General features: G+C 37.3%; 2 protein-coding genes across 8 annotated transcripts in view; one reads left to right on the top strand and one right to left on the bottom strand.

Moving 5' to 3' along the window:
- Nucleotides 1-27745, bottom strand: part of NCOA6 (nuclear receptor coactivator 6) — a 96548-nt gene that overhangs the window by 57060 nt on the left and 11743 nt on the right. For 4 of the 7 annotated variants that reach the window (XM_032604786.1, XM_032604790.1, XM_032604791.1 and 1 more), the window contains exon 2: nucleotides 1914-2019. The exons of 1 other annotated variant lie outside the window; for it this stretch is intronic. The gene's annotated coding sequence lies outside the window, so the exon portion shown is untranslated. Of the gene's footprint in view, nucleotides 1-1558; nucleotides 1745-1913; nucleotides 2020-21237; nucleotides 21316-27745 lie in introns of all 7 variants that reach the window. 2 more of the 7 variants (XM_032604787.1, XM_032604788.1) reach the window with 2 other exon arrangements.
- On the top strand, nucleotides 8473-9037 carry LOC116739906 (NADH dehydrogenase [ubiquinone] 1 beta subcomplex subunit 11, mitochondrial-like). Its single transcript, XM_032604794.1, has one exon. It carries the CDS (start codon nucleotides 8473-8475, stop codon nucleotides 8935-8937), a length of 465 nt encoding a protein of 154 aa, XP_032460685.1. The 3' UTR covers nucleotides 8938-9037.

Here is a 27745-nt window from a genome sequence, read left to right as displayed (position 1 = left end):
CCTGCCGCAACTAAGACCCAATGCAGCCAAATAAATAAATATTTTTTTAAAATACCAAATGCAATGTACAGTACTTTATTGGATCTTGGTTTGAAAAAAAAAGAGATGCAAAGCACATTTTTAGGATAATTAGGGAATTATTACTAATTTTGTTAGGTGTGATAATGGTGCTGTGGTTATTTTGGACAATGTTCTTTTTTTTGCGGTACACTGGCCTCTCACTGTTGTGGCCTCTCCCGTTGCAGAGCACAGGATCCGGACGCGCAGGCTCAGCAGCCATGGCTCACGGGCCCAGCTGCTCCGCAGCATGTGGGATCTTCCCAGACCGGGGCACGAACCCGTGTCCCCTGCATCGGCAGGCGGACTCTCAACCACTGCGCCACCAGGGAAGCCCACAATATTCTTACTGTCTCTTAGACATGCATACTGAAGCATTTAAAAATTTTTTTGGCCACATCACATGGCACGAGGGATCTCAGTTCCCTGATCAGGGATCAAACCCATGCCCCCTGCAAGCACAGAGTCTTAACAACTGGACTGCCAGGGAAGTCCCAAGAGATGCATACGGAAGCATTTTGAGGTAAAATGTCATGATGTCTGCAATTTACTCTTGAAAAAAATGAGGAAAAAACAGATTAATCAAATATAACAAAATGTTAATAATGGCTAATTATAGGTGATGAGTATACAGGTGTTCATTATATTTTTATTTGTACTATAAATTATAAATATTTGAAATTGATCATAATAGTTAATTGTTTTTTAAAAAAAAAAAAGGAAAAAGAGGACTTCCCTGGAGGTCCAGTGGTTAAGACTACATGCTCTCAATGCAGGGGGCACGGGTTCAATCCCTGGTGGGGGAAGATCCCACATGCCATGTGGTGTGGCCAAAAAAAAAAAAAAGGGAAAAAGCAAGCATACCAGAAACATAGTACTGCTCCATGGTAAAACTCTGCCAGACATCAGGAATGCTAAGAAGCTTATCTATGAACATCTTCCAAATCACAGTATGTTTTAAAAATAAACATATTTGAATATATATATTTATAAATATATAAATTTATATATATCACATATATTTAATTACTTACACCAGTCTTTTCCGATTTAAATATATATTTTATATGTATATTTATATATATTCAGATTCCTATGTGAATAATGGTTAAAAGATTGTCACAGACTATTCAGATTATCTGCCATTTGAGCAAAAAGACAAGATGCTATTATGCACCTCAGAAATCACAAATTCATATACCTACAGGGGTCAGGCACATAAAGTAAATAAGAGAAGAACACTGAACATTAAATGCATTTGCACATACTGTATGAATGGTTTGGGCAATAGGAAACTTGCATACCCATCTATGCTCAGCAGCTGCTACTCTGTTCCACTTTATTACTTCCTTTCTGGAGGGACAGAAGGTGTTTATACAGGCCCAGGACTAACATTCTGAATTTTAAGAATAGACTAAAATCCATATATTTAGTAAAATCTCCAAATTTTAAAATTGATTTATATTTCTGGAAAATACTCTATGGGCCAAATGAAACTCACCACAGCTGCATATGGCCCACAGGCCATCAGTTTTCAATTTCTAATTAAATCATGACTCACAAGATTGACTGATAGAACACTAGGCCCCAGTAAACTACACTGGGTTTGGTGTAGTACTGGAGAAGACCAGGTATTTAAAACACATTTAAGTCTTATGATGTGCCTCTTGGGAGGTCTATGGACTCCCTGAAAGAGAAAAGAAAAAAAAAAAAAAAAAAAGAGATCAAGGTCTTAATCCCAGAGAAACAGAAGGCACTCAAACTTAGAGAATTTTTGCAATGTAACTTTGGTAGTGTCATTCCACTGCTTGGAATTAAGCTGAGCCATACTCACTCTCACATAAGGTTTCACTCACCAAAATGTCTTTCTTAATTTTTATCATTTATCCAGGTCATCTTCTAAGTCCAAACAAGCTGGCATTTTTAGGGCTTCTATTTTAAGGTAGCAGCCAAATAAAAACTCTAAAAAAAAGGAAAAATAAAAGTACAATATTATACAGAAATTACAGAGGTGACCCATCCTTGCATCAGAATGCAAATATCACAATTTATCAAGTCAACTTAGACATCTTCAGACAATGTTAAAATAGGGTTTTCATTAAATCTGCAAAGAATATTTTTTTTTCCTGAGATCTTAAAGCACTCATCACCAAGCAATTCAAAGAATACAGAAGCAAAACTAAGGGACATATACCAGAATCATGAAACTGGGACCCTAAGCCTTTGAGCCCTCCCTATACATTGATTTCTAAATCTGTCAAATTAGAACATTCTTTGACATAAATCGCAGCAATATCTTTTCAGATTCATCTCCTAGAGTAACGGAAATAAAAATAAACAAATGGAACCAAATTAAACTTAAAACCTTTTGCACAGCAAAGGAAACTGTAAACAAAAGACAACATACAGAATGGGAGAAAGTATTTACAAACAATGTGACTGACGAAGGATTAATTTCCAAAATATAAAAACTCATACAACTCAATAACAAATAAACAAACAACCCAATCAAAAAATAGGCAGAAGATCTGAATTGGGCAATTGGGATTAACATGTATACATTTATGTGTATAAAATTGATGACTAATAAGAACCTGCAGTATAAAAAAACAAACAAACAAACAAAAAACAACTAATACTAAACTTTCTTTGGGTTATTTGTATGGAAATATGTTAATATAAATGTTTCAGACACTACATGAAATTTCTAAGAATCTTATATGTTCCGGTATAATGTTATAAGTCATAATTCTAGTTATTACTTTAAAATGTATATCTCAGAAATAACTAACTTTCCTTGTCAACTGCATTATTATGAACTTTCATCAAATCTTTAACCATGGTCATTTTTAAGTCCTTTGTCATTTACAGACAGTTCTGGGTATACTGTGATGCTTTTGCAAAAATGTTCCTATAAAAGGGTTTCAGGGCTTCCCTGGTGGTGCAGTGGTTGAGAGTCCGCCTGCTGATGCAGGGGACACGGGTTCGTGCCCCGGTCCGGGAAGATCCCACATGCCGTGGAGCGGCTGGGCCCGTGAGCCATGGCTGCTGAGCCTGTGCATCCGGAGCCTGTGCTCCACAACGGGAGAGGCCGCAACAGTGAGAGGCCCGCGTATCGCAAAAAAAAAAAAAAAAAAAAAAAAAAAAGGGTTTCATCTTCAAGGAATTCATGCAAAAGACTCTGACAAGTACAGGTTTCTGGTAACTCACTATACTGCTGAACTGAATGAATAAGCATTTTCAGAACTCTAACGGAAAACTGATGAATTCATAAAAGTGCTAACAAAAGATCAAGATGAAAAAAATTAATTACGTGGGACTGAGTGAACTGATGAGGATGATTATAATTTTTGTGACTTTCTGTTTGAATAAAAAAAAATCCCACAAGGACTCAGAGACAAAAAATATACAAATCAATTTTCACTGCAAAGTAAACGAGCTGTTACAGTGGAGGATTACTGGACTGAATGTCAATATTATGACATAGTATGAGTGTGTTTTGTGTTTGCTAATTGCAATCATTGTTGCTTTTGTTGTGGTCATCCATTTACAATGCTTGGTGTCAGTTTATCTCTTGTAAAAATAAAATATAGCGTGTGTGTGAAAAGAAAGTGAAAAGAATATTGGGAAACAATATTCACAAATCATATAGACTTCAGTATAGCAATGATTATTTTAATTAACATGATTGATAATTTTCACTTTCAAAATTCAAAATTTTAATGTATGCAGTGTGACACTCAGCAGTGTATAAATTTCAAGGTTCAATAGATCTGGATTGTAATTACCAGCTAGCCAGTGAGCAGCTGAATCACTGCTTATCTGAAAGGCCTTAGATATATTGCTTAACCTCTCTGAGCCTCATATTTTTCATCTGTAAAATGGGAAGTAACAATCTCATGAGGGTGCTGTGAGGATTAAATGAGATATAGTTTGTGAAAACACCTAGCGGAGAGCTGAAAGAACAAAGGTCCAAAGGTCTTTTCATGTTTTCCTAAAACTTACTGAGGTAGAAGTCAACATTAAAAAGCTTACTCAATGAGAAATTGTTTGAAAAAATACAATTTATTGGGGTTTTTTCTAGTTATAAAAGAATATATAATTTTTTATAGAGATCTTTAAAAATACAGAATATTTTTAAAGAATAAAATCAACTGTAATCCCAAAACTCAGATGATCACTACTGATAATTGGGTATATTTCCTTTCAAAACCATCTAGGCTTATATTTATAGAGTTTGTATCTTGTTTTTATTGTTTTGTTTAACTTCTCAGTTTGAATTGTTAAGTAGACAATCTAAAATTAAACATCTTTTTCTTAAAAAAAAAAAAGGCAGAAGATCTAAATAGACATTTCTCCAAAGAAGACATACAGATGGCCAAAAAGCACATGAAAAAATGTTCAACATCACTTATTATTAGAGAAATGCAAATCAAAACTACCATGCAGTATCACCTCACTCTGGTCAGTATGGCCATCATCAAAAAGTCTACAAATAAATGCTGGAGAGGGTGTGGAGAAAAGGGAACCCTCCTACACTGTTGGTGGGAATGTAAATTGGTACAGCCACTATGGAGAACAGTATGGGTTCCTTAAAACTAGAGTTATCTGCAATCCCACTGCTGGGCATATATCCAGACAAAACTGTAATTTGAAATGATACATGCACCCCAATATTCACTGCAGCGCTATTTACAATAGCCAAGACATGGAAGCAACCTAAATGTGCGTCAACAGATGAATGGACAAAGAAGATGTGGTGTGTCTGTGTGTGTGTATATTTACATACATACACATATACCCACACAGTGGAATACCACTCAGCCATAAAAAAGAATGAAGTAATGCCACCTGCAGCTACATGGATGGACCGAGAGATTATCTGAAGTAAGCCAGACAGAGAAAAGACCAATATCATATGATATTGCTTACATGTGGAATCTAAAAAAAAAAAAAAAGATACAAATGAACTTATTTACAAAACAGAAAGAGATTCATAGACATAGAAAACAAACTTATGGTTACCAAAGGGGGAAGGAGAGGAGGGATAAATTAGGAGTTTGGGATTAACATATACACACCGCTATATATATTGCAAAATAGATAACCAACAAAGACCTACAAAGACAGGGAACTGTACTCAATATTTTGTAATAATCTATAAGGGAAAAGAATCTGAAACAGAATGAATATATATGTGTGTATATATATATGAATCACTGTGCTGTGAAACTAACACAACATAGTAAATCAACTATACTTCAATTAAAAAAAAAAATATATATATATAAAAGCCTAAAATAAATAAATAAATCTGTCAAATTAAAATGAATTAACATCATGGCACACTGTTCGCAAATGCTTGGAGACAAAATAAAAATATTTTGTACATACACTAAATACAAAACCTACTTCTAACAGAATTTCAAATTTTGTATTTAAACTCCATAAAGATATTCCATAGATTTTAGTTTTTTCCTATTTTATCTAAAATAGTTATACATTTTTTTCATTAAATTTTCAGTTCAGGTTCTAAAGTATTCTTTATTGTGCGCATAGAAATTATGCATGGAAACTGCGTAATTTTGGCATGCATCAGAAAAAATTTCCCTCTTAATAAGAAAATATCAGTCTACAATGCCTTTAACTGGACTGCTATAGTTTTACATTATTGCCAAATATTGATTTTATAATCTCAAAATTTTAGATGGATATATGTACTAGGTATTAATAAATAATTATTAGAGAAATACCCATCTCTTAACTATTTTTTAATTCAAGAAAAAACCAGTTTTTAAGTCTCCAAAGGAACATTAATAAAAATTAACCTTTAAGAAAGGCCATAAAGAGGCTTCCCTGGTGGCGCAGTGGTTAAGAATCTGCCTGCCAATGCAGGGGACATGGGTTCAATCCCTGACCCGGGAGGATCCCACATTCCACGAAGCAACTAAGCCCGCGTGCCCCTAGAGCCTGTGCTCTGCAACAAGAGAAGCCAAAACAATGAGAAGCCCACACACCACAGCGAACAGCAGCCCCCGCTCACTGCAACTAGAGAAAGTCCGTGCACCGTAAGGAAGACCCAACACAGCCCAAAAAAAAAAAAAAAAACCAAAAAAAAAAAAAAAAAAAAAAAAAAAAAAAAAAGCCATAAAGGAAATCTCAATAAATCAAAATGTAACAATAGAACAGCCAAAAACTCTGGTGACAATGCACCAAAATTATAAATTTAAAATAAAATAAACAGACCTATCACAAGTAATTAAATTGCAACCATAATTAAAAATCTTCCAACAAACAAAAGTCCAGGACCAGATGGCTTCACAGGTGAATTCTGTCAAACATTTAGAGAAGAGCTAACACCCATCCATCGCAAACTCTTCCAAAAAATTGCAGAGGGAGAAACACTCCCAAATTCATTCTACGAAGCCACCATCACCCTGATACCAAAACCAGAAAAAAATATCACAAAGAAAATTATAGACCAATATCACTGATGAACACAGATGCAAAAATTGAACAAAATACTAGCAAACAGAATTCAATAGCACATCAAAAGGATCATACACCATGATCAAGTGGGATTTATCCCAGGGATGCAAGGATTCAATATATGCAAAACAATCAATGTGATACACCACATTAACAAATTAAGGAATAAAACCATATGATCATCTCAATAGATGCAGAAAAAGCTTTTGACAAAATTCAACACCCATTTATGATAAAAACTCTCCAGAAAAGGGGCATAGAGGGAACCTACCTCAACATAATAAAGGCCATATATGACAAATCCACAGCAAGCATCATACTCAATGTTGAAAAACTGAAAGCATTTCCACTAGGATCAGGAACAAGACAAGGATGTCCACTCTCGCCACTCTTATTCAACATAGTTTTGGAAGTCCTAGCCATGGCAGTCAGAGAAGAAAAAGAAATAAAAGGAATACAAGTTGGAAAAGAAGAAGTAAAGCTGTCACTGTTTGCCGATGACATGATGCTATACATAGAAAACCCTAAAGATGCCACCAGAAAACTACTAGAACTAATCAATGAATCTGGTAAGGTTGCAGGATACAAAATTAATACACAGAAATCTCTGGCATTTCTATACACCAACAACAAAAAATCAGAAAGAGAAATTAAGGAAACATTCCCATTTACCACTGCAACAAAATAATAAAATGCCTAGAAATAAACCTGCCTAAGGGGGAGAAAAATTTATACTCAGAAAACTATAAAACACTGATGAAAGAAATCAAAGATGACATAAACAGATGGAGAAATATACCATATTCTTGGATCAGAAGAATCAATATTGTGAAAATGACTATATTACCCAAAGCAATCTACAGATTCAATGCAATCCCTATCAAACTACCAATGGCATTCTTCACAGGATTAGAACAAAAAATATTGCAATTCGTATGGAAACACAAAAGACTCCGAATAGCCAAAGCAGTCTTGGGAAAGAAAAACGGAGTTGAAGGAATCAGGCTCCCCGACTTCAAACTACACCACAAAGCTACAGTAATCAAGACAGTATGGTACTGTCACAAAAACAGAAATATAGATCAACAGTACATGATAGAATGCCCACAGATAAACCCACGCACATATGGGAACCTAATTTATGACAAAGAAGGCAAGAATATACAATGGAGAAAAGACAGCCTCTTCAATAAGTGGTGCTGGGAAAACTGGACAGCTACATGTGAAAGAATGAAATTAGAACACTCCCTAACACCATACACAAAAATAAACTCCAAATGGATTAAAGACTTAAATGTAAGACCAGACACTGCAAAACTTTTAGAGGAAAACATAGGAAAAACACTCTGACATAAACCACAGCAAGATCTTTTTTGACCTACCTCCTAGAATAACGGAAATAAAAACAAAAATAAACAAATGGACCTAATTAAACTTATAAGTTTTTGCACAGCAAAGGAAACCATAAACAAGCCAAAAAGACAAGCCTCCGAATGGGAGAAAATATTTGCAAATGAAGCAACAAAGGATTAATCTCCAAAATATACAAACAGCTCATGGAGCTCAATATCAAAAAAACAAACAATCCAGTTAAAAAATGGGCGAAAGACCTAAACAGACATTTCACCAAGGAAGACATACAGATGGCCAAGAGGCACAAGAAAAGATGCTCAACAGCACCAATTATTAAAGAAATGCAAATCAAAACTACAATGAGGCCATAGCCTGATCGAGAGGATAAGAAGATGTCTTCCGTGAGGCCATGACAGAGGGAGGGAAAGAGGACGCCTCGCCATTTTGAAAACAAAATCTCGACTCGGGACCTATTGCGGCAGGGGCGGAGCGACAATTCTCATGCTCGAACCAGCTGCAGCTGCTCAGTCACATTTCCGTCCCTGCCCCCGATAAACTGCAGAACGATCTGTCATGGTGGTCGGGATGTTAGGTTTGTGCAGCCGCCGCCTTTTGGCAGTGGCGGCGAGGCAAGGGCTCCCGGCTGCCCGTGTTCGCTGGGAATCCAGCTCCTCCAGGGCTGTGATCGCCCCGTCCGCTGTGGCGGGAAAGCGGCTGCTGGAACCAACTTTACACTGGCAGGAGGACCCAGATCCCGAGGACGAAAACCTCTACGAGAAGAACCCAGACTCCCACGGTTATGACAAGGACCCTGCTGTGGACCTCTGGAACATGCGGGTTGTCTTCTTCTTTGGCTTCTCCATCATCTTGGTCCTTGGCAGCACCTTTGTGGCTTATCTGCCTGACTACAGGATGCAGGAGTGGGCCTGCCGGGAAGCTGAGAGGCTTGTAAAATACCGAGAGGCCAATGGCCTCCCCATCATGGACTCCAACTGCTTCGACCCCAGCAAGATCCAGCTGCCAGAGGATGAGGACTGACCGGTTACTGAAGGGGGCTTAAGAAGCACCACCTTCTCCACCCCTTGTCTGCCATTCTGCCTTCTCTTCAGAGCACCTAATTAAAGGGACTGAAACTGTGAAAAAAAAAAAAAACTACAATGAGGTTTCACCTCATGCCATACAGAATGGCCATTATCAAAAAAGCTATAAAGAATAAATGCTGGAAAGGATGTGGTGAAAAGGGAACCCTCCTGCACTGTTGGTGGGAATGTAAATTGATAGAGCCACTGTGGAGAACAGTATGGAGGTGCCTTAAAAAACTAAAAATAGAACTACCATATGACCCTGCAATCCCACTACTGGGTATATACCCTGAGAAAACCATAATTCAAAAAGAGACATGCACCCCAATGTTCACTGCAGCACTATTTACAATAGACAGGACATGGAAGCAACCTAAATGTCCACTGACAGATGAATGGATAAAGAAGATGTAGCACATATATACAATGGAGTATTACTCAGCCATAAAAAGAAACGAAATTGAGTTGTTTGTAGTGATGTGGATGGATCTAGAGTCTGTCATACAGTCAAGTAAGTCAGAAAAACAAATATTGTATGCTAACGCATATATATGGAATCTAAAAAAAAATGGTACTGATGAACCTACTTGCAGGGCAGGAATAAAGAGATAGACATAGAGAATGGACTTGATGACATGGGGTGGGAGGGCAAAGCTGGGGCGAAGTGAGAGTAGCATCAGCATATATACACTACCAAATGTAAAATAGTTGGCTGGTGGGAAGCAGAAGCATAGCACAGGGAGATCGGTTTGGTGCTTTGTGATGACCTAGAGGGGTGGGATAGGGAGGATGGGAGGGAGGCTCAAGTGGGAGGGGATATGGGGACATGTGTATGCATATGGCTGATTCACTTTGTTGTACAACAGAAACTAACACAGTATTGTGAAGCAATTATAAATAAATAAAATTATAAATAAAGCAATTATAAATAAATAAAGAGCTATTAAAAAAACAACAACAAAAAAACAACCCATACCCCCAGGTAGGCAACCCACAAAGGACAAGATAATCACAACTGCATAGGTTCTCCCCCAGGAGCGAGGGGTTAAAGAACCACATCAGGATCCCCAGCCCAGGGATTCTGCACCGGGAAGATGAGCCCCCAGAATACCTGGCTTTGAAGGCCAGCAGGGCTTATGTACAGAAGAACTGGAAAGCTATAGGAAACAGAGACTCTGGTCTTAAAGGGTGCATGCCAAATCTCACATGCTCTCCAAGCACAGAGGCAGTAACTTGAAAGAAGCCTGAGTCAGAACCACTTGCTAATCTTGGACAGCCTCCTGGAGAAGTAGGCATCAACTGGGGCACCACCTGGGGACACAGACATTGGCAGCAGCCATATGGGGGAGCTTGTTTTACCATGAGGACACTGGTGCTGGCAAGAGCCATTTTGAAGTACTCCCTCTAGCCTATTAGTGCCAGGGGCTTCCCCACCCACCAGCGGGCCAACACCAGCCCAGAGACCCCTAGGGCCCTGTAGCCAGTTGCACCAGGACCCAGCCCCACCACCAGTGGGTTGGCAGCTACCCCATGAGGCAGGACCTGGCAGCCAACTAGGCTGGGAGCCAGCCCTGCCTACCAGCATGTCCACAGTACTTGGCCCCACCACAAAAGAATGACCCACACAGCCCACACAGTGGGCACCCCAAGAGTATATAGCTCTAGTGACCAGAGGGTAGTATGCTGCTGGGCCCCAAAGGACATCTCCTACATAAGGCCATGTCTCCAAAATTGGGAAATGTAACTGACCTACCTAATACATAGAAATAAACGGAAGTTTAGGCAAAACAAGGAGATAGACGAATATGTTCCAAACAAAGGAACAAGACAAAACCAAAGAAGAAGAACTAAACCAAGTGGAGATATGCAATCTACCTGACAAAGAGTGCAAGGTAATTATCATAAGATACTCAACAAACATGGGAGAATGAATTAACAAAGTGAGAAATTTAACAGAGTCAGAAAATATAAAGAAGAACCAAACAGAGCTGAAGGACACAATAACTGAAAAAATACACCAGTCGTAATCAACAGCAGATTAGATGATACAGAGGAATGGATGAGCAAACTGGAAGTCAGAGTAGTGGAAATTATACAAGCTGAACAGAAAAAAGAATTTAGAAAAATGAGGTTAGCTTGAGAGACCTCTGGGAAAACTTAAAGCATATTAACATTTGCAGTTTAGAGGCCCAAGAAGGAGAAGACAGAAAGGGGTAGAGAATTTATTTGAAAAATTATAGTTGAAAACTTCCCTAACCTGGGAAAGGACACAGACATCCACATCTAGGAAGTACAGAGAGTCCCAAACAAGATGAACCCAAAGAGCTCCACACCAAGACAAATTATAATTAAAACATCAAAAATTAAAGATAAAGAGAGAATCTTAAAAGCAGCAAGAGTCGGGAGTTCCCTGGTCGTCTAGTGGTTAGGATTTGGCTCTTTCACTGCCGTGGCCAGGGTTCAGTTCCTGGTTGGGGAACTGAGATTTCACAAGCCACATTGCATGGCCAAAAAAAGAAAAAAAAGCAGCAAGAGAAAAATCAACTAGTTACATACAAAGGAACCCTCATAGGACCATGAGCTGACTTTTCAGCAGAAACTATACAGGACAGAAGCAAGTGGCACAATATAATCAAAGTGATGAAAGGAAAAAAACCCTACAATCAAGAATAGTCTACCCAGCAAGGCTATCATTCAGATTTGAAGGAGAGAGAAACAGCTTTGCAGATAAGCAAAGGCTAAAAGTTTAGCACCAGTAAACTGGCTTTACAAGAAATGTTAAAAGGACTTCTCTAAAAGGAAAAGAAAAGACCACAACTAGAAATATCAAAATTATGGGGAATTCCCTGACGATCCAGTGGTTAGGACTCCACGCCTCCACTGCAGAATGCACGGGTTCGATCCCTGGTCAGCAAACTAATAAGATCCCACAAGCTGCCTGGCGTGGCAAAAAAACAAAACAACAACAACAAAACCCCCTCATTTATAAAGGAAAACAACAGTAAAGATAGATCAACCACTTATAAAGCTAGTATGAAGGTTAAAAGGTAATAGTAGTAAAATCATCTCTATCCACAATAAGTAGTTAAGGGATACACAAAACAAAAAGAGGTAAAATATGATGCCAAAACATTAAACGTGGTTGTGGGGGGAGTAAAAGTGCAGGGTTATTAGAATGTGTTTAAACTTAAAATAATGCACACGCACATATATAGCTGTGTATGAACCTCATGGTAACCATAAAACAAAAATCTATAATATACACATACAAAATAGAAAGGAATCCAAACATAACACTAAAGATAGCCATCAAATCACAAGGGAAGAGAGCAAAATAAAGAAGGAACTAAAAAGAACTATAGAAACAACCAGAAAACAATTAACAAAATGGCGGTAAGTACAAACTATTAATGATTAAATGTAAATGGACTAAATGCTCAAAATACAGAGTGGTTGAATAGATACAAAAACAACACCCGTATACATACTACCTACACGAGACTCACAATCTAAAGACACACACAGACTGAACATGAGGGGACGAAATAAGGTATTCCTTGCAAATGGAAACAAAAAGAAAGCTGGGGTAGCAATACTTGTATCAAACAAAATAGACTTTAAAACAAAGACTAACCAAGACTATTTTAAACCTTGGCTCTTTGATTTCAATGTTACCATATTTCCCTGAGAAACTGGAACTCAACTGGTATAACATCTTTAACTCTTCCTTCTTCCATTAGTAGCTATTCTCCACGCTCTTCTCTCATCTTCCTTCTTTCAAAAAGTTAATATCAAGCTGGGAGCTAAAATGGAGGCTACCTAACAATGCCTGGTTCATCTCTATCATCACCTCCACCCTAATTTTTCATTGATATACTTAAGGAAACACTAAGAGTCAAAGTTATCAACAGCACTGGAAACTAAGACTGCTGCTCAAAGAACTGTTGGACTCATAGATGACTTTTCTGCCAAACAGCAGGCAGGAATGGGGCTTTAGATAGAGTAGAGCCAGCAGGAAGGTAACAGATTTTTAACTAACCTCCTCCAACTACCTGCTCCAAAACAGCTTTCTCCAGAGGCAGCAATGGCAGTGGTAAGTCACATCACCCTACTGTGAGAGACTCACTTAGTATGGTCAGGGCTATTACATGCCCACAGCCTTCCTTCTCTACTTCAGATTCTATAACATACAAAGTAGTATATACACCCTGAGATTTGAAAGCAATTGCAGGAAGGGCTGAGACAGCAAAAGCCCTGGGAGCATTACATTCTGGAAATCACAGTTATTTGCAGCCTAGGCTTCAAATGATCAAAAAACAAACCCTCTTTTCCAAAGTCAAATTACCATGTCAGAGGACGGGCTTTCCCCTACTCAATCCAGCAGGAAACACATAAATGACTGCTGGACACTAGAAAGTATTCAGAAACTATGTGCATCAGTTAGTCCTTTAGTTTAACATCTGATAGGAGAATTCCTACAGCTACCAAATAGCCAATGAAGGAAACTGTCTACCCTATCTGGCACATACTAGACCTGTATACCCCTCTCCTTATTCAAGGAAGAATAATTGAGGGTAGAGATAGAAAAACATTCTGTAACATAAAAGAAGAGAAACTCTGCATCTGTAATTCAGAAAATAAATATATAAGGAGCAACAGGTTAAATTTTAGAAATCAACTACACTACTCTCAACAAATTTGATAAAACACACTGAAGTAAGAGTTCAAAGTTCACAGGCAGAAATGAAAAGAACTAGTTGAGATGCAGGCAGAAATAAGACAGGGGGAAAAGAAAGGTAAAAACTACAAATATTCTGTAACAGAATTCAAATCTTAACTAGAAAAAGTAAAGAGCAGAATACTTAATTAGAAATGTGGAGACAACAAATTTGAGAAATTCTTCCAGAATGGAGAAGGAAAGGACAAAGTAATGAAAAGTATGAGAGGATTGACAAGGAGAGAAGAGAGAAATAAACTTCAAATAATTTGTTATCCCTGAAACAAATGGACAGAAATAATAATTGAGGATTTTTAAAAAAGGAAATGTAAGCTTTCCTGAGTCAGAGAATCTTCTGCATCTCCAGCTCTAAAGAGCTTACAAAAGACCAGGCAAAATTACTAAAAAGACAGTGACAACTGGATTTGTTCTAGTGAAATTTTCAGATTTCAAGGATAAAGAAAATGCCCCAAATCACTCAAGAAGGAAAAAACAAGTCATACATAGAGGACCAAAATTCGGTCTGGCCACAGATTTTTGCTTTGCAAGACCACAAGATAATGGCAAAATATTAAAGAATTAATAGTGGAAAAAATAATGTGACCTAATAATCCTGCTCCCTCCCCCACCAAGTTGTCATTCAGTGTGAAATCAATATAATGATACTTTCAGATGTATATCAATCATGTATTTTTCACAAAAATATTATCTTAATAATAATTAACCAAAAACAAAGACCTTGAGAATAGGAAGCAAGAAATGAAATCAGTTAAACATAGGGCTAAGTCTAAATAACTGTTACAAATGATTAGCACCAAATGTTATTTTTAAAAAATGATTATTCAAAAGGAAGGTAAGGTACAAAATAAAGATGAACTATTATCAGTCACCATCATCTTCATTTGAGTACTATGAACAATTTTGCTAAAATGCTCTGTCATTAATTTAATGGGTTACCCCTCCCCTCCCCATTAAACGATAGAGTTTTAGACTAGGTCAAGGAACACTGGTCTATTCTAGATACCTCATACAATAAGAACCATAAAATAAGTGGCCTTTTGTGACTGGCTTCTTTCACTTAGCTTCATTTCTCCAAGGTGTTGTAGCAAGTAACAGTACTTCATTTTTTAAATTACCAAATAATATCCCTTTGTATGGAAATACCATATTCATTCATTCATCAGTTAATAGACATTTGGGTTGTTTCCACCATTCACTATTATGAATAATGCTGCTATGAATATTTGTGTACAAGTTTTGGTGTGGAGATATGTTTTCATTTCTCTTGGGTGTATATATATACCTAGAAGTGAAATTGCTGGGTTATATGTTATCTCTATACTTAACCTTTAGAGGAATTGCCAGACTGTTTTCCAAAGAGTTATACCATTTTCCATTCCCATCAGCAGTATACAAGGGTTCCAATTTCTCCTCATCCTCACCAACATTTGTTATCCTTCTGATTATTGCCATCCTAGTGGGTGTGAAATTGTATCTCACTGTGGTTTTGATTTGCATTTCCCTGATGGCTAAAGGTGTTGAGCATATTTTCATGTTTACTGGCCACTGGCATAATTTCTTTGGGGAAATATCTATTCAAATCCTTTGCCAATTTTTAAATTAGGATGTTTGTCTTTTTATTACTGAATTGTAAGAGTTCTTGATAAATTTTAGATATAAATTCCTTTTCAGATATATGATTTATTAATATTGTCTTCCGTTTTGTGGGTTGCTGTAGGTGACTTTTATTTAGTTCTCTTCTGATTGTTCATTAATGGATGCTGTGTCATATTTCTTTACAGGAGATGACTTTGTTTTGTAGTTGGGACAAACTGGTTGAGTATTTGGAAAAAATTTTATAAGTTCTCACTTCAGGACTTCCCTGGTGATCCAGTGGTTAACACTCCGTGCTTCCACTGCAGGGGGCACAGGTTCGATCCCTGGCTGGGGAAGTTCCGCATGCCGCCACGATGCAACCAAAAAAAAAAAAAAAAAGAATTCTCACTTCATAATTGTCCTAGTCTGTCCAAGCTGCTATAACAAAATTCCATAAACTGGATGGCTTATAAACAACAGAAATTTACTTCTCATAGTTCTGGAAGCTGAGAGGTCCAAGATCACTGTGCCAGCGTGGTTGGGTTACAATCTGTCAACTTCTTGCAGTGTCCTCACGTGGTGGAAGGGGCTAGGGAGCTCTGTGTGATCTCTCTTATAAGAGCGCTAATCCCATTCATGACTGCATGAGGGCTCCACCCTCATGACCTAAGCACCTCCCAAGAGGCCCACCTTCTAATACCATCATATTGGGCATTATGATTTTGAAATATGAATTTGGGGGGAACACAAACATTCAGACCTTATCAACAATGTATACTAAAAAATTCTGACTAAAAAGTTAAATGCAGGGACTTCTCTGGCAGGCCACTGCTTAAGACTCTGTGCTTCCACTGCAGGGGACGTGGATTTGATCCCTGGTCCGGGAACTATGATCCCACATGCCACGTGGTGCGGCCAAAAAAAAAAAAAAAAAAGCTTAAGTTAAATATAAAAAATAAAATCATAAAACTACAATCACAGGCTGGTTATATATTCATATATAGTATATTTATCATTTCACGGACTGACTGAAGAGCTAAAGCAAAATATAGATTTTGTCATGTAATTTATTATTTTTAAAATTTTGCAGGACAAAGTACACAAGAGTAAAAAGGCAAAATACAAGTTGGGAATTATATTTGTAAATAACAAAAGGTTAATAAACTTAACATTAAAGTACTCTTAAAAATTAAGGAAAACATTAACATCCCAACAGAAAAATTGGCCCCCCAAATGGAAAATTTATAAAATTAGAAATAAAAATCATCAATAAATATATGAAAAGTTTTTTCATTTCATATGTAATCAAATAAAAGCAGATGAAATATGCCTTTCTTCCAACATCAAATGGCAAATATTTTTAAAATGAAATACTCAAATGTGGCAAAGCTACAATGAAATAGATTAACATTCATATTTTGCTTATACATGTTCATTCTCCTTAACATCATAACTAATCCTAACCTCTAGGAATCTAACTCAATAAATAATGAGAGATGTGGTTAAAGATTTATATTTGAAGGTGTTTATCAAAATATTAATAATAGTGAAAAACTGGAAGCTAGCTCAAGGCTCTACAGCAGAAGTGGTTAATCAATTTAAATGTACTCAAATACTGCTTCTCCATTAATATTCATGTTTTCAGGAATACTTAACATCATGGGAAATGTTCACATTTTAAATATAAGAAGTATATAAAACTGATTCATTATTTCAATTTTCTTAATGTTGGTACACATGTTGGGAAAAAGACAAAGGAAACTCAATAATAAGACAACCCAATAAAAAATGGGCAGAAGATTTGAACAGATACATTACAATAAGCACACGAAAAGATGTTCAACATCATTGATCATCAGGAGAATGCAAATTAAAGCTACACCTGCTATAATGGCTGAAATTAAAAAGAATGATAATATCAAATGTTGACAAAGATGCAGAGCAACTGAAACTCTCATATGGTGGGAATGTAAAAAGGTACAAACAATTTGGCAGTTTAAAGTTATAAAGTTTCTTATCAGAAGACCCAGCAATCTCACTCTTAGGTATTTACCCCAAATAAATGAAAACATGTCTACACAGACTTGCCTATAAAAATTAATAGCAACTTTATCTACAATAGCCTCAACTGAAAGTAAACGAAACAAATCAAATGTCTATCAGTTAGCAAATGGATAAACTGAAGTATATCCCTACAATAGAATACTGCCAAATAATAAACAGGATCAACTACTGAAAGGATTCTCAACCAGTGTAGGGAGGGGATTTTGTCCCCTATTGGACATTTGGCAACGTCTGGAGACATTTCTGATTCTTAGAAATGGGGAGGGGAGTGCTAATGGCTTCTAGTGGACAATGGTCAGGAATACTGCTAAATAACCCACAATGCACAGGACAATCTCCAAGACAAAGAATTATCCTGTCCAAAATGTCCACAGTGCCAAGTCTGAAGAACTCTGAACTGCTGATACATGCAACAACATGAATGAATCTCAAAAACTTCATGGTGATCAAAAGAATATTTCTATGATATTCTAGAACAGGCAAAACCAACCTACAGTAACAGACATCAGATGGGTACTTGCCTGAGACTGGGGTGGGGACTGATTGCACAGGGATGAGGTACCTTTGGAGTGAAAATGGTCTATATCTTGATTGTAGGGATATATACATCTGTTCCAATGAAAACTGTACACATAAAATTAGTGCATCTTACTGTATGTAAATTTTAGATATAAGATTAGTAAAAAATAAATTGTGGAAGCTGGGTGAAAGGTACATGGGGGTTCATGATAGTATTCTCCTTTCATATCTGTCTCAATTTCCACGACAAAATGTTTTTTTAAAAAATACACATGTATATAAACACTAAATGATACAGGGAGAGGCCTTAATTGAATCTTTAAACACACACAGGCACGCACACACACACACACACAAAACCCACTCAAGATTAAAATCTCATTGTGAGAATGATCTTTGTGTTATGTATCTGCTCTTGAAGGGGAAAGAAGCTGATGTGAAAGACAGAAGGAAGAAAGAGATATAGTTTGATACAGGGAAGGTAAAGAAAATTTCACAAACTACCCCTCACCACCACCACTCTTTTTAATGTCCCATTTAGTCCCAGCCTGGCACTAAGCCATGTCTTCTGTGGTAGACAGACTTCTAATATGGCCACCAATTATCCCAGCCTCCTGGTATTCATGCCCTCATGTAATCTCCCCTGCCCCCTCTTCCCCCTGAGGGATGGCCTAGCGACTTACTTCTAACCAAAAAAATACAGCAAAAGTGATGGGACAGCACGTCCATGATTAGGTTATAAAAGAATGAGACTTCCATCTCCCTAGGAGACTCTACTGCCTTCTCAGCTTGCCATGTTGGAGAGGCTACAAGGCAAGAAACTGACAACCAGTAGCCAGTGAGAAACCAAGGACTTAAATCCAACATCCCTTGAGAAAGTTAATTCTGCCAACAACCAAGTAAGCTTAGAGGAAATCCGTCTTCAGTCAATCACTGAGATGAGACTCCAGTCCTGGCTGACACCTTGACTGCTGCCTGTAAGAGACCCTGAAACAGAGGGCCCACCTAAGCCAGATTCCTGACCCATGGAAACTGTGCCCTAATAAATGTGTGTTGTTTTAAGCTGCTAAATCTGTGGTAATTTGTTATGCAACAATAGATAACTAATGCACCCTCCCTGGAAATCCTGCTGAACATTCACCTCTTTTTAAATTATTTGGCAGTTTCTTAACAAGTTAGATATACCATACAACCTAGCAGTACAACTGTTAGGGATTTACTCCAGAATAAGTGAAAATATATCTATACAATGATTTGCACAAAAATGCTTACAGTAGCTTTATTCACAATCATCAAATACTGGAAACAACTCAACTGTCTATCACAGGTGAACAGATAAACAAGCATGGTATACCCATACAACAAAACACTATTCATTCAAAAGGAATGAACCACTGACACATGCAACAACATGGATAAATATCAAAATCATTCTGTTGAAAAATAAAATAAAATATTTAGACTAATGTTGGCCCACTATAAAAGCTCAATAAACACCAGCTATAATAAAAAAAAGAAAAAAGAAATTTAGAGCCATATCTGGCATGTATTAAATGCTCAATAAATGTTAGTCATTTTCATTTAAAAAAAATCATTCTGCTGAGTGAAAGAAGCTAGACTCATAACAGAACATAATGTATCAATGCATTTACATAAAGTTCTGGAAAATGCAAAGCAATATATAGGTGGAGGGGCTAGGAGGGACAGACTGCAGGGAATATAAGGAACTTCTTAGGAAGATGGAAATTTTCTGTATCTTGGTTGTGACAGGTGTTTCATAATAAATACTGTAAACTAATAAGAACATCTGTCAAAATTCACTGAAACATGTTTCACTTTTAAATGGTGCAGTTTACTGTATGTAAATTATACCTGATTAAGTTGACCAAAAATAATAATAATAATAATAACCTTCTTTGTCAAGTCTTCTTTAACTACGTCTAATGCAGCTGATTCCATTGTTCTACCTTAGCCCCCATACAACACTCTATATTTAAATTATTCAAACTACTGAGAATCTGGAGTGTCTTGAATTCTACAGTAGCTAAAAGTTACAGAACACTATTATGTGCAAGGCCCTGTTCTAAGCACTTTGTATTATTAACTCAATTAGTTCCCCCCAAAACCCCATGTAATAGATTCTATTACCCCCATTGTACAAATGAGGACACTGAGGTATTAGAGAAGTAACTTGTTTAAGGTTTTACAGCTAGTAAGTGACAGAGCTGTGACTGGAGCCCAGTCAATTAGTCATAGAGGCTGGGCTCTTCACTACCACCACCACCCCACTGTATACCTCAGACCACTCGAGTATTAGGTAAAAGCATACTCTCAGCTCACTAGAGACTAATAGGTTCATCCACTCATTCAACAAATATTTAAGCATATAGCACATGTCAGTTATTGTTCTAAATGCTAAAGATATAATGGTGAAAAAAATATAGACATGGTACCTGCTTTTACAGAGCTTTCATTCTAGTAAGAATTTAGGTTTAAAGTACAGAATTCTAAAACAAAATATTTATCCCTTATTTATATATTTATCCAAATATTTATGCAAAAAAATTCACAAGGTGCGTAGTGGCCAGATCTGCTTTAACTAGCTAAAACGGTGATTCCCAAACTTGGCGGCACTTTAGAATCACCTTGGGATCTTTTAAAAATTCCCAGGCCATACCCCCACAATCTAGGGTGGGGGGTGGTGGTAGGGAGGGGGAACAAAGACATCAGTACTTTGCAAAGCTCCAAAGGTGATTCCAATGTAAAGACAAGTTTGGGAAATCACTAAGCTTGAGTTTTTATCGGTCTGAATAATGATAAAGTTCATTCATGGTGATGCAGACACAGATAAAACAAAAGAAAACAAACAAACAAAACCCATATATACTTGCCCTTCCCTTAACCAGAGATATGCAAGGTGAAGGTAGCTTTGTTTTACCCCAATGTTATGAATTCTGAGAACATCAGAAAGAGGGCCATATAATTATTTTCCTGCTTGGATTTATCCATGCCTCCATCACCCACCAGAATCATAGACAACTGAGATATTCACCTTTTCATCTTTTCCTGGTACTTTCCATGGAACCAATAAAGAATTCTGCCATATCATATATATTCAACATAACTGATAAAGATATAACAACTGCTTTTATATTAAGCAGATCTTATTTAATTCAGTCACTTTGGGTCCAATCCACATGCCAAATGCAGCTTGCCAAAGTAAAATACCCTGTAGACACTGAGGTCAAAATGGCTTCTTTTTTAAAAAAAAGTCTACTTCCTAATTCAATTCTTTGTTTAGGCTGAATCCAAGTCTTTTGTAACTCGAACTTGCATTTGTGTACTACAGAATCAAGAGACCTGTTTAAGAACTCTCTGACCACTCTCAGAAAAGATAGTCAGAAGTTGAGTAGGACCCCTCTCCATTCCATCCAGGACCTAGACAGAAAGGAAAAAGGGCAAAGAGGAAGAAGAAAAACATCAGAAGACTTAATATATAATCCCAATAAACCTATTCAAAGCAAATTTTTGTGACTGGCCAAATTCCTTCTATCACTGTTTCTGTTAATTTCACTCTAGAAAGAGTTGTGAAAGACATGAGATTACCTACAGCCTCAAGTCCACTGATTTCTCTTAAAGGAAAGCTTATCATAATCACCAAGGAAGCTTTTTCAAAATACAACAGCAGTGGTCATACAAGTATGTTCTTTTTATAATTCATTATCCTTATGATTTGTGCACTGTGCATTATGTGTGTTATACTTCAAGTAACAAACATCAAAAACCAGATACATTTGTCCTGGGCAGAACCCCTGAAGAATTCTAATTAAGAAGGTAGCAGAAAACAGTCCCACAGAGGTTAGTAAACCTCTTTTACATGATTTGCCCTAGTTACATGATTTGCCCTAGGTCACATATGTCGTTAGCTACAGACTTAGTCCTTCTTGTCATTTTCCTACTCTTTCTGTTGTAAAACTGTAGATATGCTAATAATATTAAACTTTTAAATTTAACATTTACTCTCCTTATTCTCTGAAAAAAAATTTTATTACATGTGACTACTGCAAAAAACAAACAAGTAAACAAATAAATGGAAAACACAGATGTCCTGGGTTCACAACTGTGCACCATCGCAGCTGTTGCACCACCCATATAAGGAAATTAAATAAAGTCTAATGCTCATCCAATGATTTCCTAACTGCAGTATCCATTTTTTATGCTTCAATACAAATGTCAAATGATTAGTAGTAAAATTAACTGAATAAATCTTGAGAACAGACTAGCATTATTTATAATAATGAAACACAGGTTGACAGAAAGGAAAAAGAGCCAGGCTGAGCATGGCAGGATGAGTGTGCCCCAAGTTCTAGTTGTGACCTTCTCATAAAGTTGTATGATTTGGAGCAGGGCACAATCTCTCTGCGCCTAAGACACCTAAATTATAAAATGAGAGGATGGATCACTAAACTAGAGCTAAAGAGAATCACAGGTTCCTTCTAGATTTAAGAAAACTCAAAGACTGTTTATCAGGGAATTTAATTATTTTCTATATGCTTTCACATTAACAAATAATATCTCTACTCAAATGTTTTAAGTAGCTTTGTAAAATAAGAATCCTAGAATTCCTCTGGCATCTGATTCATAAACACAAGCATATTCTTCAGCTTGTGTCAAATACAAATCTCCTAGATTTGCTGTCTAGGTGCAAGATGTCTCCCTCTCAAATATGGCTAATAACAATACCCTTGATACTTTACCACCACCACCATAAGACTTTTTTGCATGAGTTTAACTTTATATTTTGAAATCACTTCAGACTTACAGAGCACAAGCTATTTTTTAAATAGAAAATATATGTGCAAAGAAGTCCCTCACAGGGGGCTTCCCTGGTGGCACAGTGGTTAAGAATCCGCCTGCCAATGGAGGGGACACGGGTTCAAGCCCTGGTCCAGGAAGATCCCACATGCCACGGAGCAACTAAGCCCGTGCACCACTACTACTGAGCCCGCGGACCACAACTACTGAAGCCTGCGTGCCTAGAGCCCGTGCTCTGCAACAAGAGAAACCACTGCAATGAGAAGCCCGTGCACCGCAACGAATAGTAGCCTCCGCTCACCACAACTAGAGAAAGCCTGCGCATAGCAACAAAGACCCAACGCAGCCAAAAATAAATAAAATAAAATAAATAAATTTATAAAAAAAAAAAAGAAGTCCCTCACAGGGACTTCCCTGGTGGCGCAGTGGTTAAGACTGTGTGCTCCAATGCAGGCGGCCCAGGTTCGATCCTTGGTCAGGGAACTAGATCTCACATGCATGCCGCAACTAAGAGTTCGCATGCCACAACTAAGGAGGCCACCTGCTGCAACTAAGACCTGGCACAACCAAATAGACCTGGCACAACCAAATAAAATCAATCAATCCATCCATCAATCAATAAAATTCCTTAAAAAAAAAGTCCCTCATAATTTCTTTTTTCTTAATTTCTAATCTACTATAATTTGAATACTTTCAATGGATGCATTTGTTCAACCTCCGTTTACCAACCACCTACTATGTACCAGGCACTCTGCTAAACAGTTTCCTGCTCCTGAAGTTACTATGTAAGAAACAAAAAAATTGTGGAAAGGATAATTTAAATAATATTTTCATGAATGCCTAGGTCTGGATATTACACTTATAGTATTTTAAAAATTAAGCTGGGGCTTCCCTGGTGGCACAGTGGTAGAGAGTCCACCTGCCAATGCAGGGACACGGGTTCGTGCCCCAGTCCGGGAGGATCCCACATGCCGCGGAGTGGCTGGGCCCGTGGGCCATGGCCGCTGAGCCTGCGTGTCCGGAGCCTGTGCTCCGCAACGGAAGAGGCCACAACAATGAGAGGCACGCATACCACAAAAAAAAAAAAAAAAAAAAATTCAGTTGGCCTTTTAACCACATAACCTTAAATGTTTCAGGATAAGGCATTTTAAAAAGTATATTAATAAATAGTTAAATGTGAACTGTGAAAGACAATTTGCTATGGCACAACTTAATTTAAGATCCAATTCCATCCTCCCTACACCCTCTTATAAGATTCTTATAAAACTCTTACATGCTTCCTGTTCCCAAGTCCAGGGTTCCCAACGGAAAATTTATGCAAACCTCCAGCCAAATCATAGAAATTTAGTGCCCTGAAAAGATCAACAAAATTCCTGTCAAGGAGACTGGCATTTCACTACTGTAACAACCCTGGTTTGCTCTTGGTAGGGATAATAGACAATTTAAGAGATTAGGGAATATTAACATTAAATCTTCATTTCAATCCTGACATTTTAGTATAAGAAACAAAAAATAAATTTGTGAAATGCAAAATTTGAAATCCCTAAAACTACTCATGCTAACACAGATATATACAGTTGACCTTTTTTTTTTTTTTTGCGGTATGCGGGCCTTTCATTGTTGTGGCCTCTCCCGATGCGGAGCACAGGCTCCGGATGTGCAGGCCCAGTGGCCATGGCTCAAGGGCCCAGCCGCTCCACTGCATGTGGGATCTTCCCAGACCGGGACACGAACGCGTGTCCCCTGCATCAGCAGGTGGACTCTCAACCACTGTGCCACCAGGGAAGCCCTACAGTTGAGCTTTGAACAACGTAGGAGTTAGGGGCTCTGACCCCAGGAGCATTCAAAAATTTGAGTGTAAGTTTACAGCCAGCCCTCCATATCTGTGGTTTTATATCCATGGATTCAACCAACTGTGGATGTACTGTACTATGTATTTATTGGGAAAAAAAAATCTGCGTATAAGTGAATTGGCACAGTCAGACCATGTTGTTCAAGGGTCAACTGTAGTTAGTAACTTTAATTGAGTACAATATAAACTAACAGATTAAGTCAGAGGTTCAATGAGAGTTTTCCCATCTTGTTAGATACCACAGTAAATGGATAAAGTAAAATGTAAAGAAAAACTACTTTATATGTCATGTTCTAATTGTGAACCACCACGTTCTTTCATTCATAATAAAGCTTCAGTCAAAAAACAATGCAGGGGGACTTCCCTGGTAGTCCAATGGCTAAGACTCCGCACTCCCAATGCAGGTGTCACAGGTTTGATCCCTGGTTGGGGAACTAAGATCCTGCATGCTGCACAGAGTGGCAAAAAAAAAAAAAAAAAAAAGGGAATTCCAGTCTTTTAACCCATGCTGTAATATACAAATGACATTGAAAAGCTGACCAAATGCTACAATCTAGGAAGTAATTTTTTTAAAATTCCCTAAATATAACTTGATGAGACTGAGCACCATTAGAGGTCCCTTGGTAATCATCCAGTTCAATACCCGCATGGAACAGACAAAAAAATTAAGGCCCGAGTAAACAATTTGTCCAAAGCTTCTTAGTTGTAGGGAAGTCTTTCATTTTATGTATGACACTTCTTTACAAAAGAAATACTTCATTTTAAAAGCACTAGAAAAGCAGGTTATATAATGATAATGAATGTTGCCTTGCCTGAAGAAAGTGTTGAAGACAACTTGAGAGAACAATGGCTTTTTTTTCTCTATTAAGTTTCTAACAAGAAACTTACATCATGAAATCTGGGCTCTAAATTACAAAAGTCCTTAGGCCATCATTCTAAGAGTCTGCCAGTGTTTCTTGTCCACTGTTTTAATATAGTCATCCCTCGGTATCCATGGGGTATTGATTCCAGGACCGCCCTGCAAAACTAAAATCTGCAGATGTTCAAGTCCCTTATATAAAATGCTGTAGTATTTGCATATAACAGCACATCCTACCCATGTACTGTAAGTCATCTCTAGATTACCTATAATACCTAACACAATGTAAATGATATGTAAATAGTTGTAAATACAATGTAAATAGTTTCCAAAAACTTGACAAATTCAAGTTTTGCTCTTTGGAACTTTCTGGAATTTTCGGGGGGGAATGTTTTCAATCCCTGGTTGGTTAAATATGCAGATGAGGAACCCATGGATACAGAGGGTCAGGTGCATTCACAGTTTTGTCAGGCCTTTTTTTATTTTTGCTTTATGCTCTTACAATTGTCACTTTCTTTTAAAATCAAACACTGGAGTCCTTAGATCAGCTTTCAGCTACAGCTAGCCTGTAGCTACCATTTCATCATTATTGATGACCCAGAATACACTTGGCAAACCTGCAGACAGAACTGTTATTAGATGAATACACTATTATTTTCAAACATAGGTAGAGCATCCAAACTGACTTGGAACAACCAGAAAAACATTTTTCAAAATTCAAGAGAGATTTCTTAAAATAATCTTATACATAAATAATGAAGAAGAGATAATTTTTTGATCAGGAGAAGAAATTCAATGGCATAATAAACAGGTTCATTTATATTAAAAAACAAAGAAATAAATTTCTGCCCCAGTTGCAAAAACAAGAAAAACAAAATTAAGGTTAAAAATTAACAAAACAGGGCTTCCCTGGTGGCACAGTGCTTGAGAGTCCACCTGCCGATGCAGGGGACACGGGTTCGTGTCCCGGGTCTAGGAAGATCCCCCATGCCGCGGAGCGGCTGGGCCCGTGAGCCATGGCCGCTGACCCTGCGCGTCCGGAGCCTGTGCTCTGCAACGGGAGGGGCCGCAACAGTGAGAGGCCCGCGTACCGCAAAACAAAACAAAACAAAACAAAACAAAACAAAAATATAGAAAAAAATTTAGAAGAATTATTAACTTCAGTGGAATGGTGGTGAGCAAGACAGGAACCTAGAAATCATAAAGAAAAAGACTGACAGACATGATTAGATATTTAAAATAGTCTATATGTCAAAGAAACCACAACGTCAAAAGCCAAACGAAAGGCTGGGATAATATACTTGCACAATGTGACAAAAAAGGGGTTAATACCCGAAATACACAAAAGTATCCCCAAACTGATTAAAAAGTAAAAAATTAACAACCCAAGAGAAAAATAAGTTAAAGGACTGGCAATGATGATTTGCAGAATAGGGAATGCAAATTGGACAATGAATGTATGCAATTTATTAATGGTCAGGGAAACGAACATTAAAATAAGAAAACACTTTTCACCCAGCTGATAGGCAAAAACTAAAAAGATACCTGTTATCCAGGGCCAGCGGGAATAAGAACTGCCACCACCTTTATGGAAAATAACCTGGCAGTTCATAATATTGAAATAACCCATACTTGGGAATTTATCCTACAGAAGTAAAAGCTTCACTTCTTAAAGATATATGTATAAAAATGTCTACTGTTTGTGATGGGAAAAAAAATTGGAAACAACCTGAATGCCCACTGAGATAAATCTACATAAATGGAGTATTATGCAGCACAAAAAATGAATTAGATATCTGTTTAATGATATGGAAGAAAACGTATGATACCCTATAAAGTAAAAAATAGAAGTTGTAGTATAATGCATATGGCATCATGAAAATCTTACAAAATAAGACAGAATATGAATCAGTATGTATATTTGTGTTTCTAAGAGCATAGAGAAAAACATGGAAGAATCACATTAGGCTAGTTGGATATGTTGGAGGATATGAACTGGAGAGGAGGGGATGGTTGGCGTTCTCTTTGTGTATCTCAGATGATACCCAACTTTTTCAATAAGCCTATACTGCCTTTGTGGTTTGAAAGGAAAATCCTATTTGAGCATTATTTGCAGCAGAAAATGGAATAAAAAAAAATCTATAATAGGAATGACAGAAAAAAATAGCTATTTAAAATTGATAAAAAATTGGTATACAAAAGACAGCCAAATGAAACACTCAAGAGGACAAGAAACAAAAATAAATTCTGAGTGCTTCTGGGGTGGGTTTGTAAAACAACTTATGAATTCAGGATTTATCTCCATTTCAAAAAGAAAAATAAGAGAAATTTTTTATTCAAGA

The sequence above is a fragment of the Phocoena sinus genome, chromosome 15 (assembly GCF_008692025.1).
Source record: "Phocoena sinus isolate mPhoSin1 chromosome 15, mPhoSin1.pri, whole genome shotgun sequence".
Classification (NCBI taxonomy): Eukaryota; Metazoa; Chordata; class Mammalia; order Artiodactyla; family Phocoenidae; genus Phocoena; species Phocoena sinus.
This window is presented reverse-complemented; position numbering and strand designations above follow the sequence as displayed.